At 47.3% G+C, this 17,814-nt stretch overlaps 1 protein-coding gene across 1 annotated transcript in view; it reads right to left on the bottom strand.

Moving 5' to 3' along the window:
- The window catches only part of NDUFB11 (NADH:ubiquinone oxidoreductase subunit B11), a 57,130-nt gene extending 40,530 nt beyond the window's left edge, over positions 1 to 16,600 (bottom strand). Inside the window, exon 1 of the mRNA XM_081844679.1 lies at positions 16,381 to 16,600. Within this exon, the coding sequence (XP_081700805.1) occupies positions 16,381 to 16,575 (195 nt within the window). The 5' untranslated portion in view covers positions 16,576 to 16,600. The remainder of the gene's footprint in view (positions 1 to 16,380) is intronic.
- Positions 16,601 to 17,814: the final 1,214 nt, after the last annotated feature.

Raw genomic sequence — 17,814 nt, 5'->3', positions numbered from 1 at the left:
TCCACCGCTGAGGCCTTTCACATCTTTTCCCCTCCTTCCTAGGAACTCTAGCTCCAAGGCTGTGCCCCAGATGAGAAGAATCCTAGCTGCAGAGCAGCTGGGGCTTTGCAGGGTGTGATGACAGCCTCAGTTCTGGCTTTGGCAGAGCTGTATGTGCTCTGATGGGTTGGGCTCTGAGCCAACGCATCTGTTGGAAGGACAGATGGGATATCTGGTCCTAGAAGACACTGAGCAACTGGCTGCTGGGTGTACCTTCTGCAGGGGCATCCTTCGTGGGTCGCCTGCCTGCTGTACCTTTGCTCTGTTCTATCTCCTCCCTAATATTCTGTTGCCTACATTCAGAGTGTCTTTGGTTCTTTAGACCTATCCTGGCTCCGTTTCTTTCCTGCCAAAGAAAAGGAAAGAGCAGGATCAGGATCGGCCCAATACATTTTTTTCTATCTAGATCAGGGATCCCTAAACTAAGGCCCATGGGACTCATTTATCCGGCATCCTGAGACCCCTGCCGCCCGCTGTCACCGCCCGCTCTTACCGGCACTGCACTGCTGCCCACTTCTGAGTTGGAGGAGCACCGGAAACAGCTTGTGCGCATGCGCAAGCGTTATTTGCAGTGCACATCTGGGTTGGAGGAGGCCCGTGCACATGCACACAAGCTATTTCTGGTGCTTCTCCGACCCGGAAGTGCACCAGAAATAGAGTGTGCGCATGTGTATGGGCACACACTCCCCTGCCCTCTGGCCCACCGCGTGATTGGCGCTGGAGACACCGGCCCAAGGCGTGGTAACTTTGCTGACCCCTGATCTAGATTGCAAAATTCAGATGGCGCCACCTTCCCACTAATTAGCTACAAAGTTACTGTACTATCAACCTTACTGTATGCTTGTGAAACATGGACCACTTATAAACACCATCTCCAACCCTCGAAAGATTCCATCAATTCACATCACTTGGGAAGACAGGCAAACTAATGCCAGTGTACTGGAAGAAGCAAAGATCACCAGTGTCAAAGCAATGATTCTTCAACAGCAACTTGGTTGGTCTGGTCATGTTGTTCGGATACCTGATTCTCATCTTCCAAAGGAGCTACTCTATTCCAAGCTTAAAAATGGAAAGGGGTTCAAAGACTGTCTCAAGGCAAATGTTTCAAAAATGTAGTATAAACACCTACAGCTGGGAAACACTGGTCTGCAAGCACTCCAGTTGGAGAACAGCCTTTACCAAAGGTGTCTTAGGTTTTGAAGACACTCAAACTCAGGATGAAAGGGAGAAACATGCGAAGAGAGAAGCACGTTTGGCAAACCCTCACCATGATCAACTCCCGCCCAGAAACTTATGTCCACACTGTGGAAGTACGTGTGGATCCGGAATTGGCCTCCACAGTCACTTACAGACTCACTGTTAAAACTGTGTATATGGAAGACAATCTTACTCTGTCACAAGTGATCGCCAAAGAAGAAGAATTAGCATGGGCCACCCCATGCTCTTTCTCAATCCTCAGTCGTTTCTGTGGTGCTTGTACAGGACTACTGCACAATTGATGGTACTTTGGGGTCAATCTTATGCCCTGAGACCTGTGGGTATAGGGATGTACAGTGGTGCCTCGCAAGACGGAAAACCCGCTAGACGAAAGGGTTTTCCGTTTTGGAGGCGCTTCGCAAAACAAATTTTCTATGGGCTTGCTTCGCAAGACGAAAACGTCTTGCGAGTTCCTGTGGGTTTTTTCCCCTTCCCCCCCCTTTTCCTAAGCCGCTAAGCCGCTTATCAGCTGTTCCGCTGATAAGCCGCTTATCAGCTGATCCACTAAAAGCCGCTAAACCGCTAATAGCGCTAATCCACTAAGCCGCTAATGGGCTTGCTTCACAAGACGAAAAAACCGCTATACGAAGAGCCTAACGGAACGGATTAATTTCGTCTTGCGAGGCACCACTGTATACAAATTTTAATAATAATAAGAATGGGAGGTATACAAATTTTAACAACAACAATTGTGTGCCTCCACTCATTGGTCTTTGACATCCCAAATCCGTCACCCTGAGGTGGTCACCACCCTGCGGCGGGATAGACAGATGGACAAAATAGGCGGATATAGCAAAGAGGAAAGCAGAAGACAGGCAACAAGGGTCAAGGGAAAGCAACATAGCCACACCTTAAAAGATAAGCTTAGCACAATGTCTGACTGCCATCCTGTGTTCCCATCATCCTGTGTGTGCCAGGGAGCCATGGCCAATCAAAGAATGCAGAACCCTCTGGTTTTTGTGTGGGAACTGTCAGTGGTAGGTAACTCTTAACCTGTACAATGGGTTACATTGCACCCATACAAAACCAAAGGGTTCTGCATTCTCTGTCCTCCATTCAGGGAAGTAAGAGATATTATCCCAGTACAATAACTCCTTTCAGTCAGGAAGGAGCACTCAAAGTGGGGGAAGAGCACTTCCGGGGTGAAATGTAGTCTAGGGAGAGGCACAAGAGCTGTAGAGGTGCCTGGAAGCGGCTGCATTTGGTTGTCCGGGCTTGAGGTTCCCCTGTCCCGGTTGTGGTGTATTCATCTTTGTCTTCATACCTCTTCCACCACTCCCAAGATGTTAAGCTGGCTGTATAGGTTTCACTTTTATTTTTGTATGTTTTGTATCCTGGTTTCAGAGGAACTACAACAACAGAGTCTAGCGTGTACAGTGGTACCTCAGGTTACATACGCTTCAAGTTACAGACTCCACTAAACCAGAAATAGTGCTTCAGGATAAGAACTTTGCTTCAGGATGAGAACAGAAATCGTGCTCTGGTGGTGCGACGGCAGCAGGAGGCCCCATTAGCTAAAGTGGTCTTCAGGTTAAGAACAGTTTCAGATTAAGAACGGACCTCCGGAACGAATTAAGTACTTAACCCGAGGTACCACTGTGTTTAACCCTCTTGTTACACAATGACAGAACCTTGCCTCTTGGCGCATCTAGCTCAGGGTTGTCTATACCAAGGATAGAGAGCTTGTGCTACTGCAGAAGGTATTGGGCTCCAACTCCCTCCCCTCCTACCCAACCAGCAGAGCCAATGGTCAGAAATGGTGGGGGTTGTGGTCCAGCAGCAACAGCTAGAGGGTACCGGGTTCCCCAGTCCTTGTCAGCACTGACTGGTAATGGCTCTTTGGGATTTCACAGCAATCTTTCTGAGGCAGCCCTGCTTGGAGATGCCAGGAATTGAACTTGAGAGAAGGCTCTCCTCCACTGAACCATGGTCTTTCCTGGTACATGGGAAGTCAGAAAAGGCAAGTCTTGCCCTGCAGAGATTATGGTCTAAATATCAAGGGCTGGGGAAATAACAAAAGGGAGGCTTGGGAAAATTGAAAGAAGGAAAATTACGAGGGATCACAATCTCTTCTCTCCGCCCCTGGGTCAGGCTGGGACATGAGCACAGCCCTGCCAGAAACATCCAGCCGCTACCACCACTGATCTAAGTGTGGGCTGCAGGCATGTGTAGCTGTTGACCTTCCGGTACTTTGCCATAGGAAGAGGGAGCTCTCTAGGCTTGTGTCATCAGGAAGGCTCAGTAGGTAAGGAGTCCGTGGCCTCTCATGCTCCTGCTACCTCCCGGCCCTGCCTTCATCTCACTTTCAGAGCTTCCTTTGGTTAGATTGCATCTCCACAGACCTGTTGGCTGATTGTTGTTTAGTCCACACCAGTTTGCAAATCCACTGGACTGAGGTGGGGGGGGGGCGGAGGGACCCTCATGTTTTCCTAATTTAAGTGTAATGTGTGCATTGAGCAGTGACAGTTAACTTATCTCCGAGTGCCTTTACCCTAAATAGCAGTAGTGCTGGGACCACAGTCCACTTCCATTCTCAATAAGTGAATGATGAAGAAGCCCCTTCTGTAGAGAAATGAGATTTTCCCGGTCTAGCAGCACTGCTGCCATAAATCTCCTGCCAGGTTCACTTTAGCAGCCGCTCTCTCTGTATACCCCTGAAGTGACATTAACCAGGAGCTGGAACAGACTCATACTGTCTGCACTGGATGGAAATGTGATGAGACGCTTGAGCATCTTGGGAGCAGTTTTGAACCTGGCTCCATAATTAGCGCCCAGCACGGGGGGTGGGGGTGGGGGGGCTGGGAGACGGGGGGGGGGGCTGCCTGCATATGAGCAGGAGGCATTGATTGCTGCATCTGTAGGCAGGAGTTGGGTTTTGTAGCTCCAGGCGATGGTTTACACAGGCTCTTCGAGTGTCAGCACTGATGCTGTATGGAGAAGGCAGCAACTGTGGAGCCCTGGGGGTAGCCATTTATTAGACCCAGGGGAAATTAACAGGAGTGACTGCTGTATTTCTGATGGGTTGGGAGGGGCCAGGATGGAAGGAGAGAATAAATTTCCACTTGAGGAATTTTTTACCAAGGAGAGAGGGGTTCCACCTCCCTGCCCACCAGGGGGCTGGTCTTCAGGGGTAGAGAAGCACCAACTGCCTGCTGAGATCTCTGGAGGGAGATCTCTCTACGTGGCACCTTGCTTCGCTTCCTGTCTCAGCGTCTTTTGTTTCCAAAAAGCTCTCTGGCACAGGACACGTAGAAATCATTGGCTTGTGGAATGCAAGGAGCTGAAGTCACTCTCCAGCCTTCTCTGCTGTGGCTTTCGGTGGGTGGTTCTTGGCTGGGCTTGCTAGGAGGCCAACATTGAGGTTGAGAGGGGAGAGCGATTACAGGGCTGTGTGCTTGAGTGCTTTCTTTGACTCAGCAGAGGGCTGTGGAGAAATGGAGCCATGCTCTGGGAGCAGCCCTATGTCTTCAGTGACTTCTCTTCAGCACCGATCCATCCTCTGCCAGAGTGTCAGTCCACAAAGGGCAGTGTATTATGCCACAATCCCTGCAACCATGTGTGGCAAATGGGAGCAAGGCCAGAGAAAAGAGAAGTTCCATAGTGTAGCACAGTTGCAGCTGACAGTATCATGTTCCATGCAGTTCTGACAGTGTTATGAGACAGGACAGACTCCCCCAAAGACCTTAGCAGTCAGCCAGCATCATGCTGGAGAAAGCAGTAGTCCTTATGCACCATTCCTCAAAACTATTTAGAGCGTTCAGTGATAGCCAGCCTTTTGAACTGAGATGCAAAGAATACAGTGGTCAAGTGAATGTCACATAACATGGCATTTTATGCTTTGGAAAAGGAGAAAAGGCTTCCATCAGTACTTTGGCTGCAGCATTCTGCAGCACCTGCAGTTTCCAAACACCTTCCAAAGGCTGTGTCATGTAGAACACGCTGGGAGTAGTTTAACTTGGATGTGATGATGGCATGGTATCTGTAAATTAAGCAGATATGGGATAACCTTCTAACCTGTGTCTTATACAGAGCTTGTCTTCCATGGATTTGCCCTTCCCAAGCTATAGTATATGGGTGGGGGTGGACTAGTTTCAGTGTTTGAAATTAGCTGCACGCCAGTCACATTTTGTGACTGGTAACCAACCATTTGCAACTGGATGGAGATGTCTGGGTGCCACCCTTGGTGCCTCGCATCTCCACTTGCCTGGCTGTAGTCAGCTGGTCTTCCGGGCACAGTGGCAGCAACCCATGATTCACCCAGCAGCAAAAGATATAAGATTAGAGAGAGAGAGAGAATTTTTTGCTGCCAGGTCAATCAGGTGTTTGGTGGGATAGCGCTGTAGGAAAAGACACACATTTTGCTGCCGTCCTACCTGCAGACTACCCGATTCGCCCGGCAGCAGGTTTTCTCCCCATGGGGTTGCCTAGTCTGGCAGTGGGGGTACCAAAAAAAGAGAGAAAGACATTTTGTTTTGGCACCCACAACCTGCATCCCAGGAGCCACATGGCTCCTAGCATTTCTATCCCAGTTTCTAACACTAGTTTTTTCTAACATTAGTTTTTGGGTAGAAAAGGAATTTTTTTACATCAGTGATTGATCAGTTAAACTTTAATATGTTTCCAGAACCCTAGTAATTATTAATCATTTATAAAGAGACACTCCCCCCCCCAAAAAAAATTGTTAGGCACTGTAGAGATGTTTGAAAATTGTGAATTGTCTCTGCCCACAGGCTCACAATTCAAAAGTAATTGGAAGCAAAGAAAGGAAATGCAGGTGCCGGTTCTCAAAAGTTATGCAATTGTTTTTCTAGAGATCCATTGGAATGGCAGCTGAGGAAGCAGCTTGTGGTGGAGGAATAGGAAGCAAATGGCCGTTGATTCCAGCCAGGCCAACAGTGGAATCCTTTGTTTTTTGTTTTTTTTAAATAATATTTATTAAATTTTTAACAAGAAAAAAGTTACAAAACAGTAAACAAAAAACACAAGAAAAATACAAAAACCAGAATTTAACATAAAAAGAAAAAAGAAAAATCCCTCTTTCTAATATCTTACCACTCATTTACTTATTTTCATGACTTCCTCACACCTCCCTTTTTTGTATTCCATTAAAAAATTTGTTCAGCCAATTCATACCCTCTTCATTTACCCTTAATTGTTTATCCTCACATATTATAACTTCAAATTTTCGTCTAATATCAATTCATTCTTGCATATTCTTATTTTGCCTTATTACTAGAACCACTTCGTTTCATTCCAACGTCATTAGCATTCAATAATTTTACAGTGTTTCTGTAGATAGATTTTAAATTTCTTCCAATCTTCTTCCACCAACTCTTCTCCCCAACGGTGGAATCCTTTGTGTGTCTCTTCTCCTTCTGTTGCAGCCAGGTGGAGATGGATTTAGTTGGGACAGTGTGGTGAGATCAATGAAGAAAGTGGAAGCTAACATACAATTTGTTTTCCTCTATCAGGAAAAGCTGGCTTCCTGGTTCCAGTCTCTGCACCTTTTCACTTTTCTCTCTTGGGGCAGTTTCATGCTTGGGACTCTCTTAAAAAATGAAAGACTCTAGTTAGACATCATGTTACACATGAACCATAGTGGATGAAGAAGATGGAATTCTGGGGATATCAGATTTCAAAGTACATAAAGGGGCATTTAGAATTAAGACATATTTTTCAGGGGCTAAAAGTAAAGCTGTGTCAGGCGTGGGGCCAGTGGGTTGTGTTGCACATTGGATGTGGGGATGGATTAATTTTTTTAAGGAAGTTCAAACAGCATATCTATATCATGCAGAATAGTAGAACTTGAGCTTCCTTGAGCTAGGCAGATACAGGGTGCTGCTGTTGGGGGGGGGCGGCTTTGGTGTTCTTGGGAGCAATACATTTTTCAGCAAGTGGCTGATTGGAAGTGATTTCTGCAGCCATGCTAGTCTGTGGTCCTCTGGGGGGCAACTGGTTTTCTATCTGCAGAGAGGAATGGGGTGAGGTGAAGAAGTGTCTCTCCCACAAGGCGCCTGATGACCGACAGAATACAAGGCCGAGTTCAGTAGCAGCATGGCTCCCTGGGAACCTTGGTAGGACTTATCAATTGAGCCTGTAAAAAGAATTGCTGACTCATCTATGGCTGCATGTGTGTGCTCTTGTTTCTCAGGAAATGGCAGGCAGAGTTGTCAGGTGCGATCATGGTTGAATTCCAAGAAACTTCGGCTTTTTCATTTTTTAGTGAGTGAGTTTTTGTCCTTTACAGAGCTAAGCTGAAAGGATGTTGGCAATGTCTGCTGGAGCTTCTGGTGTTTAGAGAGCGGCATCCCAGTAATCTGTGTGGCACTGGCCAAGCTATGTCTTCTTCACGGCCCCAATATGCTGCTTTGCTGCTGTTTCTTCTCTCGATGCTGCCACACGTTGGGCATTTGGGGAAGGCTGAGCTGAATACCTGTTCTCTCCTGCTGCTTGCATTGTGGTTTTCTGATGTTTTCTGATTTTAAGCTCCCGTGCAGTGCTGTAGGTTATAGAATCATAGAATCATAGAGTTGGAAGAGACCACAAGGGCCATCGAGTCCAACCCCCTGCCAAGCAGGAAACACCATCAGAGCACTCCTGACATATGGTTGTCAAGCCTCTGCTTAAAGACCTCCAAAGAAGGAGACTCCACTACACTCCTTGGCAGCAAATTCCACTGTCGAACAGCTCTTACTGTCAGGAAGTTCTTCCTAATGTTCAGGTGGAATCTTCTTTCTTGTAGTTTGGAACCATTGCTCTGTGTCCGCTTCTCTGGAGCAGCAGAAAACAACCTTTCTCCCTCCTCTATGTGACATCCTTTTATATATTTGAACATGGCTATCATATCACCCCTTAACCTCCTCTTCTCCAGGCTAAACATGCCCAGCTCACTTAGCCGTTCCTCATAAGGCATCGTTTCCAGGCCTTTGACCATTTTGGTTGCCCTCCTCTGGATATGTTCCAGTTTGTCAGTGTCCTTCTTGAACTGTGGTGCCCAGAACTGGACACAGTACTCCAGGTGAGGTCTGACCAGAGCAGAATACAGTGGCACTATTACTTCCCTTGATCTAGATGCTATACTCCTATTGATGCAGCCCAGAATTGCATTGGCTTTTTTAGCTGCCGCGTCACACTGTTGGCTCATGTCAAGTTTGTGGTCAACCAAGACTCCTAGATCCTTTTCACATGTACTGCTCTCAAGCCAGGTGTCACCCATCTTGTATTTGTGCCTCTCATTTTTTTTTGTCCAAGTGTAATACTTTACATTTCTCCCTGTTAAAATTCATCTTGTTTGTTTTGGCCCAGTTCTCTAATCTGTCAAGGTCGTTTTGAAGTGTGATCCTGTCCTCTGGGGTGTTAGCCACTCCTCCCAGTTTGGTGTCATTTGCAAATATGATCAGGATGCCCTTGAGTCCATCATCCAAGTCGTTGATAAAGATGTTGAATAAGACCGGGCCCAAGACAGAACCCTGTGGCACCCCACTAGTCACTCTTCTCCAGGATGAAGAGGAACCATTGATGAGCACCCTTTGGGTTCGGTCAGTCAGCCAGTTACAAATCCACTGAGTGGTAGCATAGTCAAGACCGCATTTTACCAGCTTCTTTACAAGAATATCATGGGGCACCTTGTCAAATGCCTTACTGAAATCAAGGTAGGCTACATCCACTGCGTTCCCTTCATCTATCAGGGTTGTAATTCTGTCAAAAAACGAGATCAGGTTCGTCTGACATGACTTATTTTTCAGAAATCCATGCTGACTATTGGTGATCACAGTATTCCTTTCTAGGTGCTCACAGACTGTTTGCTTAATGATCTGCTCCAGAATCTTCCCTGGTATTGATGTCAGACTGACTGGGCGGTAATTATTTGGGTCCTCTCTTTTCCCCTTTTTGAAAATAAGGGCAACATTTGCCCTCCTCCAGTCTGCCGGGACTTCGCCTGTTCTCCAGGAATTCTCAAAGATGACTGCCAGTGGTTCTGAGATCACATCTGCCAGTTTTTTAATACTCTTGGATGCAGTTCATCTGGCCCTGGAGACTTGAATACATCTAGACTAGCCAAGTATTCTTGTACTATCTCCTTAGTTATTCTGGGCTGTGTTTCCTCTGCTGAATCATTTGCTCCAAATTCTTCAGGTCGGGCATTGTTTTCTTTATCGGAGAAGACTGAGGCAAAGAAGGCATTGAGGAGTTCAGCCCTTTCTGTGTCCCCTGTTTGCATTTCACCATCTTCTCCTCTGAGTGACTCCACTGTTTCTTTGTTCTTCCTTTTGCTACGAACATACCCATAAAAGCCTTTTTTGTTGCTTTTAACCTCTCTTGCAAGCCTGAGTTCATTCTGTGCTTTAGCTTTTCTGACTTTGTGTCTACACGTGCTGGCTATTTGTTTGAATTCCTCTTTGGTGGTTTCCCCCCTTTTCCATTTTTTGTACACATCCTTTTTTAATGTTAACTCAGTTAAAAGTTCTTTAGATAGCCACCCTGGCTTCTTTAGGCACCTTCCATGTTTCCGTCTCATTGGTATTGCCTGAAGTTGTGCTTTTACTATCTCCCTCTTAACAAACTCCCAGCCATCATGAACTCCCTTTCCTTTTAGTATTACTGTCCATGGGATCTCACCCAGCACTTCCCTAAGTTTTATGAAGTCGGCTTTCTTAAAGTCAAGAATTTGAGTCCTAGTATGCTTGGCTGCTGCTTTCTGCTGTATAGTAAACTTCAGAAGAGCATGATCACTTGCACCTAATGATCCTTCCACTTCTACCCCACTAACCAGGTCATCAACATTGGTTAGGACCAAATCTAAAATGGCTGTTCCTCTTGTTGCTTCTCCCACTTTCTGGACAATGAAGTTGTCTGCAAGGCCAGTGAGGAATCTGTTTGACCTTATGCTCTTGGCTGAGTTTGACATCCAGCAAATATCCGGGTAATTGAAGTCCCCCATTACTGCTATCTCCCTTCCTTTTGCATGCATGGCCATCTGTTCCAGGAAGGCATCATCTATGTCCTCCGTTTGGCTTGGGGATCTATAGTAAACTCCCACAATGAGGTCACTGCTATTCTTCTCTCCCTTAATTTTGACCCAAATGCTCTCACTTTGGCCTTGAGGTTCTAAATCTTGGATCTCTTCACAGGTATACACATCCCTGACATATAACGCCACTCCTCCTCCTTTCTTGTCTGGTCTGTTTCTCTGAAATAGATTGTATCCCTCCATTATTACATTCCAGTCGTGGGACTTATCCCACCAGGTTTCAGTGATGCCTATTATGTCATATTTAGTTTGCTGTACTAAGAGCTCAAGCTCATCTTGTTTATTTCCCATGCTTTGTGCATTAGTGTACAGACATTGAAGTCCATTAATCATTCCCCCGTGTCTCTTATTTAAGGATTTTTTCCTCCCACCACTAGGTCTCGCTTTATAGCTTTTCTTGTACAATTCAACACCCAATTCAAGTGTAACCTATGGAAACTCCGAAAAACTCATGAGTCATATTTAACTAAAGCCAGTGCAAATAATTCTGCTAGCACAAAGAAACTCCCCTTCCACGTGTACCCCAACCTGGCAAATTGGGGGGAGCCCAGAACAGATTTAAGGGGGCATGGTGGAAGAGAGTGGGAGAAGGTCCTGTTGTGCAAGAAAAATCTTTGAACTGATGGAAATTTAGCCACAGTGCTACGTTGAATGCAAACTAGTGTCTTATAAATCTTCTCCTCTGTTTATATCCCTGGTGATTTTTAAAGATCTGCAATTACCTTCATGGCATCCAGTGGTGCCCTCTGATTTCCACTTGTGAAATGGGATGTGCCCTTTTTTCCTCCTAGAGTTCCACTCCCTCCAAAAAATATCATCTGCAGAGGGTCTCCCAACCTTCCAGAGCAGTGTGCACACTGACTGAACACCAGCTTCATATACATCACTACAATGGCACTTGAAGTAGTAAATTGAGGCTTTGTTTAAATACTGATGATTAATGTAAAGAGACAGTAGACAGGAAACTGGGGGGGGGGAGAGATCTGTCTAGCATAATGGAAAAATGGTAAGGTAGATAGGAGGATTACTTGGTGAATTTTCTGATGAAACTTCTTCCTAAATTACCCAGAATACAAATCAAAGTGGCAGCCCCTCTACACCCAGACAATAATACACGTTGCAAATCCATGCAGCCTCTGTTCTTTCCATGCTGCTTTGTCCAGATCTGTTCATCTATCAGGCCACCACCCTGCAATGGTACACTTCCTCTGCTGATGGATGCTAAATAGCTAATAACAGGTTAAGAAAAAAGAAACCGCTGTGCCCAATTCTGGAAGAGACTGCACCAGCCTATGCCTGTGTTCACACTTTGGCACAGGCTTACTGCTTCAATACACAATTCTCATCATAAACGTTGACAGAGGAAACATAATGTCAAAAGAACCCTCCCAACACACATACTCTCTTCCTCAACCTCATGGGATTGGAGCTTGGTTTTTTATTAAAAGCCAAAGACAGATAAAAGGTTAGAAGGGGGAAAATGCCTCCCCCTGCCCCACCCGCACCTACTGCCCAAAGAATGCTGCTTCACACCATTTTTTTGTATGGCCAGCACTCAAATCTACTGAAGTGCCCCTCCTATTTGATGGGTCCTTTGCTGGTGCAAGTTCCAACAAAGGATTCAAGACAGGGAAAGGTAACAACTGGTGGCCTAAGGACTTTCCATTTGGCTTGCAGTAGAGACCCACATTCCTAGGGCCCTTCTGATTATGCATCACAGCCGCTTCTCCCCACATAAAGCCAGGACACAAGTGTTGAAATATTTTAGTTGATATTTTAGAATGTAAAATGCTATTTTATTTATTGATTGGTTTTACCTTGTGGGCTTATAGCCGAATAAAGTATTATCTATCTAAAAAAAAGCACAAAGTCAGACTTCCAACCTGCTGCATGCGGTGAGAACAACAATGGAGGTTTACACACAGCCTTTTCCCTAATGCACATCTTAGCTGTTCACTCATGGAGGCAGGCCAAAGGCTCTTCAAAGCTTCCACCCTCCCATGTCAAGAGCTTTCACAAGGCTCCTCATTCACCTGAGCTGGGTCACTCCCCATTTGCCTGGATCTTGGAAACTAAGAACAAGATCAGCAGAAGACAAAGTAAAGTGCATGTATAAATATGAAGAAGATCTGCAGAAGGGACTTGGAAAAGAGTTAAGAGCCTTGGACAGAAGATCACCAGGTTGATGGACCATATGGAATAGACGGAAAGGACTGGCAGAATCCGAGACCAGGGAGAAGAGAAGGTGGAAGAAGATTGGAAAAAGTTTAGTTTATTTATAGAAATGCTGTAAAATTAATGAAGGAGGGATTTCATGGGCCTTTGCTTGACTGGCCATAGTTAATTCCAATGGTTCACAACACTTCACTCAAGACAAAAATGTATTCTCTTTTCAACATTACTTTGCCAGAAATTGAGCAGAATCATGTCTCCTCCTGAGACAGAAGACAATGGATAGATTGCCCTTGTCACATGCATCAATCTCTGCATACTTTTAATCCAATCTCCCCCAACCTGGTGCCCTTCAGGTGTTGTGAGACTCATTAGCCTTGGCCAGCATGGCGAGGGATGATGGGAGTAATGGTCTCTGGAGAGCATCAGGCTGGAGAAGACTGCTGTAACCCAAGGAAAGAAGAGCCACAACACTCCACTCAACATCACATACCTACTCGTGGCAAGCCAGTGAAAACCAGGAGTAACTGAAGTTCAGTAAAAAAATGAGAGAGGATACTACAGGTGTGTAGCTAATGCAGAAGTGGCGGCAAGGGAGGAGAAAGTGTTCCCATAGGTGATGCCAGCGCAGCCCTGAGGACCAACACCTGCCCAGCTCCTGGGTTCCTACCCATGCAGCACAAATGGCTGCAAACCTACTTCAGACAAAGCAGGCAATAGATTTTCCTCTTAGCCTTGACCTCACTTCACCAGACAATGAAACAGCATTGAACTGAACATTGCAATAAAGCTCACAGGAAATGTGAATAACACTAGCTCTCTGGCCCTGATATTTAACATTTCCCTGAGGCACCACAGCTACAGAGGAAAGAGAACAAGCAATACATGCTCATCTATGAAAGAGAATGCCTAGCCTAGCTATGGCATGTGGATTCACAGCACCACCTAGTGGCAAGATGGTGCATTGCACAAGCCACTATGCAAACATGTCCAACGAGTTGATCGCGCACGATGGATTTTGGTTGATCACACTATGGCTAGGCAGCCTTTGTTCAGGGCTCAGCTGTGGGAGGGAGCAAGCTACGCCTTCCCTTTCACCATCCTGTGAGCTCCAGAGCGCACGCCTCTCTCACTTCACTCTGCTAATGAAGCTGCCCTCGGATGGGCTGCCTTCACTGAGTGATGCAGGGCTGCGCTCATGTGGCGGGTTGAGGGTGCAGTGGTCCCCCTCGGGAACAGAGGAAAGTGGAGCCCGGGAGTGCCGATATTCCATATTCGGGATGAGGCTGGATAAGAGGAGTGTGCCTTTTCTTCCTCCTCCATACAGAGCTGCCTGTAGCTGCCGCCTTGGCGATACATGGAAGAAGGCGATGGAATTGACCACAGATCCATGCTAAGGAAAGAAAGGGGTTTTTCCTGGCCACCAACAACGCTTTACCCCTTGCCCCTAAAGCAAAGAAGTTGAAGAATGACAATGGGAGTGTGGTAGATCACTGCCAGTTTTTAATACTAGATAGTAGATCACAGTCTACTTGAAGTTGGACATGCCTGCAATAACGCACTGTGGATGCTGAAGAACTAAGAACTCTGTATTGTGCTTCGGAGCCTCAGCTTTATAAATATGCACGGCAAAATAAGGCCTCAAAATAAGACTTCGAAGGAGACAACTGTAAGTGGAAAGCTGCCTGTGTGCTGTCGGGACCTGGTCCTCAGTCCTGTTTTCTTGAATGCTTTGCCACATGGAAGAAAGGAAGAGCTACTAGGCAAGAACCTTCTATGCTGGTGCTTCTCACACTCTTTTCCCTCCATGGACCACTTGAAAACTGCTGATGGTCTGAGCAGACCACTTAATTTTTCTGTTTGCTGTAGCAACTGTTGTGCACTGCGCTACATGCTGTTTGATTTTTAATCACATTTTGTTGCTTATTTTCTCTCTTCTGTTTTATTTTATTGTACTACAATTTGCATTCCAGAGTTTAAACACAATATAAGAACTAAAAGCCACAACAAAAATACAATTAAAAAAAATCTCTTGGAATATTTAATGCCAACATGCTGTGTGGAACACCTGAATGAACCCCAGTGGGCCTATGGCCAGTTTGGGAAACCCCTGATAAAAGCCTTTGCAAGGGGTCCACTGATATACAGATGAGAGAAACAGACAGGGAAAGGAAAGATTGACTCAGGAACAGCAGCAATCTTTTTGGAAATGGGAATCAGCTACAACAGAATCGGATGAAAGTAACAAAGCATACAGGAAGCTTTGATCTGTAAATTTTGGGATCCTTGTTATGGGATCACTTTGTGTACTAGAAAACAGAAGCCACCCCCGCCATGACCACTGGAAGTTCTACTCAGCCTCCTCATCTGGTTGAGCTGACTTAACAATGGGCATTATGTGTATTTTGTGTGTATATTAATGAACTGAATAGAAGGAAAGATTACGACTCATGGGGGTGCAGAGAGTGTATACATGAACTTAAGCTATTTTGTTTATGTTGTTACTATTGTTTTAGAGATTCTTAGAATCGTATAGATTCTAAATAAGTATCTGGTACCACACAAGTGTTCCAGCAAAGTGGAGGGACAGAGGAGCACATATGGAAGAGACTCACAGGAGTGACATCCCCCATTCAGCTTCTTTAGGTAATCCTAGGTTTCGGTGTTATGAGAGGGAGAAAAACTTCTCCCTATCTAGCACACTATTGAGATATATACAAGTGTGCACAATACAATGGCAAGCAGCATTGCATATTGAAGTGCTATCCTGGGCTAGTTTTCACATAGCATTAGTTAACAAACATAATGAATCTTTCACGGTGACAGATGGAGCTCAAGTGACTCTAGTTTTAGTCTGTTGTAAAATCAATGATTAATTTGGGCAAAAAATACCGTAATCACCAAGAACATGAACCTGCGACACTTTTCAAAAATTAAGAAGGTCCCAAAGCTATCTTCAGTGTGCATTGAATATCTCTCTACCCAGTACAACAGTGATACCCACAAGTGAGTCTGAAGCATTCACTGAAAGTGAACCACAACCACATGTCAGAACATCTGCTTTGCACTGAGAAGGCGTCATGCTCAATCCCTGACACTTCGAGGTAGGGCTGGGAGAGACTCCTCTATCCTACAGAGCTACTGCCAATCAGTGCAGACAATACTTACCTGGATGGAACCATGTATCTGACCTCAGGATAAGGCAGCTTCCTGTGTTCCTATGCCACTGTTGGAAGCACCTACCACTTAATGCTTCTCAAAGACAGAGGAAACTCCCTGTATCATTGATCTGTCCCTTGCTCTCTGGCAGTGGCACCGTCCTGCATGCAGAGGCAAGAACGCAATGGAATCTTAGATTCAGGTAGGTAGCCGTGTTGGTCTGATGCAGTCGAAATAAATAAAAAATTAAAAAATTGTCCAGTAGCACCTTAGAGACCACACGAAAACTTATACCCAGAACAAACTTAGTTGGTCTCTAAGGTGCTACTGGGCACTGGAATCCTGCAGCACAGCACAGGTGCAGGTCCCTGAAGCATCCACGCTGCCCAGAAAACACCCAACAACAGCATCCCAGGGACCAGGGTCAGCAACCGCCTCCCCCCGCATGATCCCCAGGGGCAGCAGATCCCAATGCTGATCTTTATTCCCTGCTTGCTCCTTCTTCCCTGGGTGTCTGTGGTTCGCCCCCAGTGACAAGACGTTTGCCTGGGACATTCAAAAAGCCATGTTCTTTTGCCCCTTGCAAGGAAGCCTCTGGGTTAGGCAGGTAGCTCCCTCCGCAGAGCTCGGGGTCCCTTCTACTCTTCCAGGATCCCCGGGGCTCGTGGCCCTGGGAACTGACGGGCAGGATTCGCGCGTCTCGCCCCCCCCCCCGCGCTCACCTTCATGAAGACGGACACCCCCTCGTCGTCGTCGTGGTACTTGCGCGGAGGCGCCACCTGCGCGGGGCTCGAGGCGGGCGGCACCTGCACCGTCGCCGAGGAGCTGGCCGGTCCCCCAGAAGAGACAGCGCGGGCCGCCCGGGCCGGTAACCCCAGCAACCTCTGCACGCCCGCCAGCCGCCGCAGGGCCGCCATGGTCGACAGCGCCGCCGGAAGCGGAAGTCTCGCTGGGCGGAAGGGGCGGGGAAGGAAGGCGCGCGGGAAGGGCCATGGGTCACTCGCCTGGGGGGTTTCCGCCAGAAAAAAAGAAAGGCTTTGGCTTGGGGGGAATCTCCCGACCCTGCCGAGGATGGAGAGTCTCTCCTGCAGCCCGAGGAGTTCCGCTGAGCCCTCAGACTTGCTTCCATGACAAAGAGGCTACTGTAACTGGTGTAAAAGAGCCTGTGGGGGGAGGGGTCCCCCCCAGCCCTAAAATTAATAAATGCTAGGATTTGGGGTTGTTTGCGATATGAAGAGAGAATATAAGCTGCAAGGGAACTCCTGGGCTGCCTTTTGCAAACCTGTCTAGCTGGCGGAGGGAAGAGCAGAGCTGTCAGCATTACAAGAGAGCCTCCGAGGCTCGACCACAACTCCTGGTCCCTGGTGGGACCAGGGTAGCTGCTCTTGAGTGAAGGAAGGCCTGCCTGCCATGCTCCGGACCCCCTCCATACAGACGAATAAACCCTATTTCTTAAAGCACGAGTCTCCACAATGTCGTCCAGACAATTTTTCTCCCAACGAAAGGGACACCGACCCTGTGCGGGCGCCTGTGACCCCATGCGATCTGGCCAATGCTTGGCAGAGAGAGGGGGCAGGGACTGCTCTTGCCCCTGGACATCTGGAATATATGTTGGCTGGAGAGAGAGAGAGGATCTATTATCTATATTGAAAGTCCACGCGCCTCCTGGCGAAAATTCCAGGCAGCTGCCCGCACGACGGCTTCTGAGTTTTCAGCAAGGAGGGATGGGAGTTGAATTCCAGCTGCCTGCCTTCTCCCCAGGGGCACGTGCGGATCAGCAGGTCCGGGACCAAGCCTATGAAATCACCGGCGAGGCCGCGGTGCTCCGCTCCTCGTGGATCTTGATGCGCGGGCTTCTGTTGCCTCGGCCCCCGTCTTTCCCCGTGGCGGCTCCCAGGCTGTCCCGCCAGCAGCCCCGGGCCAGCTTACCCCGGGAGCCGCCTTCGGGCTGAGGGGAAGGCCCAGCTGCACAGCGGGGTCGGAAGCCGATTCCCAGGCCCGCCAGGCGGCCGGGGAAACGAGGGGGCGCAAGGGGCCCCAAGGGGCAAAGGCGGCAAAGGACACTTCCCTTAGAAGGAGCGAGCAGCTGAGGAGCGCGCCGCTGACAAAGCGCTGCTTAACAAAGATTCTCCCGAGACGCCGGGAAAGGAGTTTAT

The sequence above is a fragment of the Podarcis erhardii genome (assembly GCF_964252035.2).
Source record: "Podarcis erhardii genome assembly, chromosome: 17".
NCBI classification, from domain to species: Eukaryota; Metazoa; Chordata; class Lepidosauria; order Squamata; family Lacertidae; genus Podarcis; species Podarcis erhardii.
Note: the sequence above shows the minus strand (reverse complement) of the source record. Positions and strands in the feature narration are given on the sequence as shown.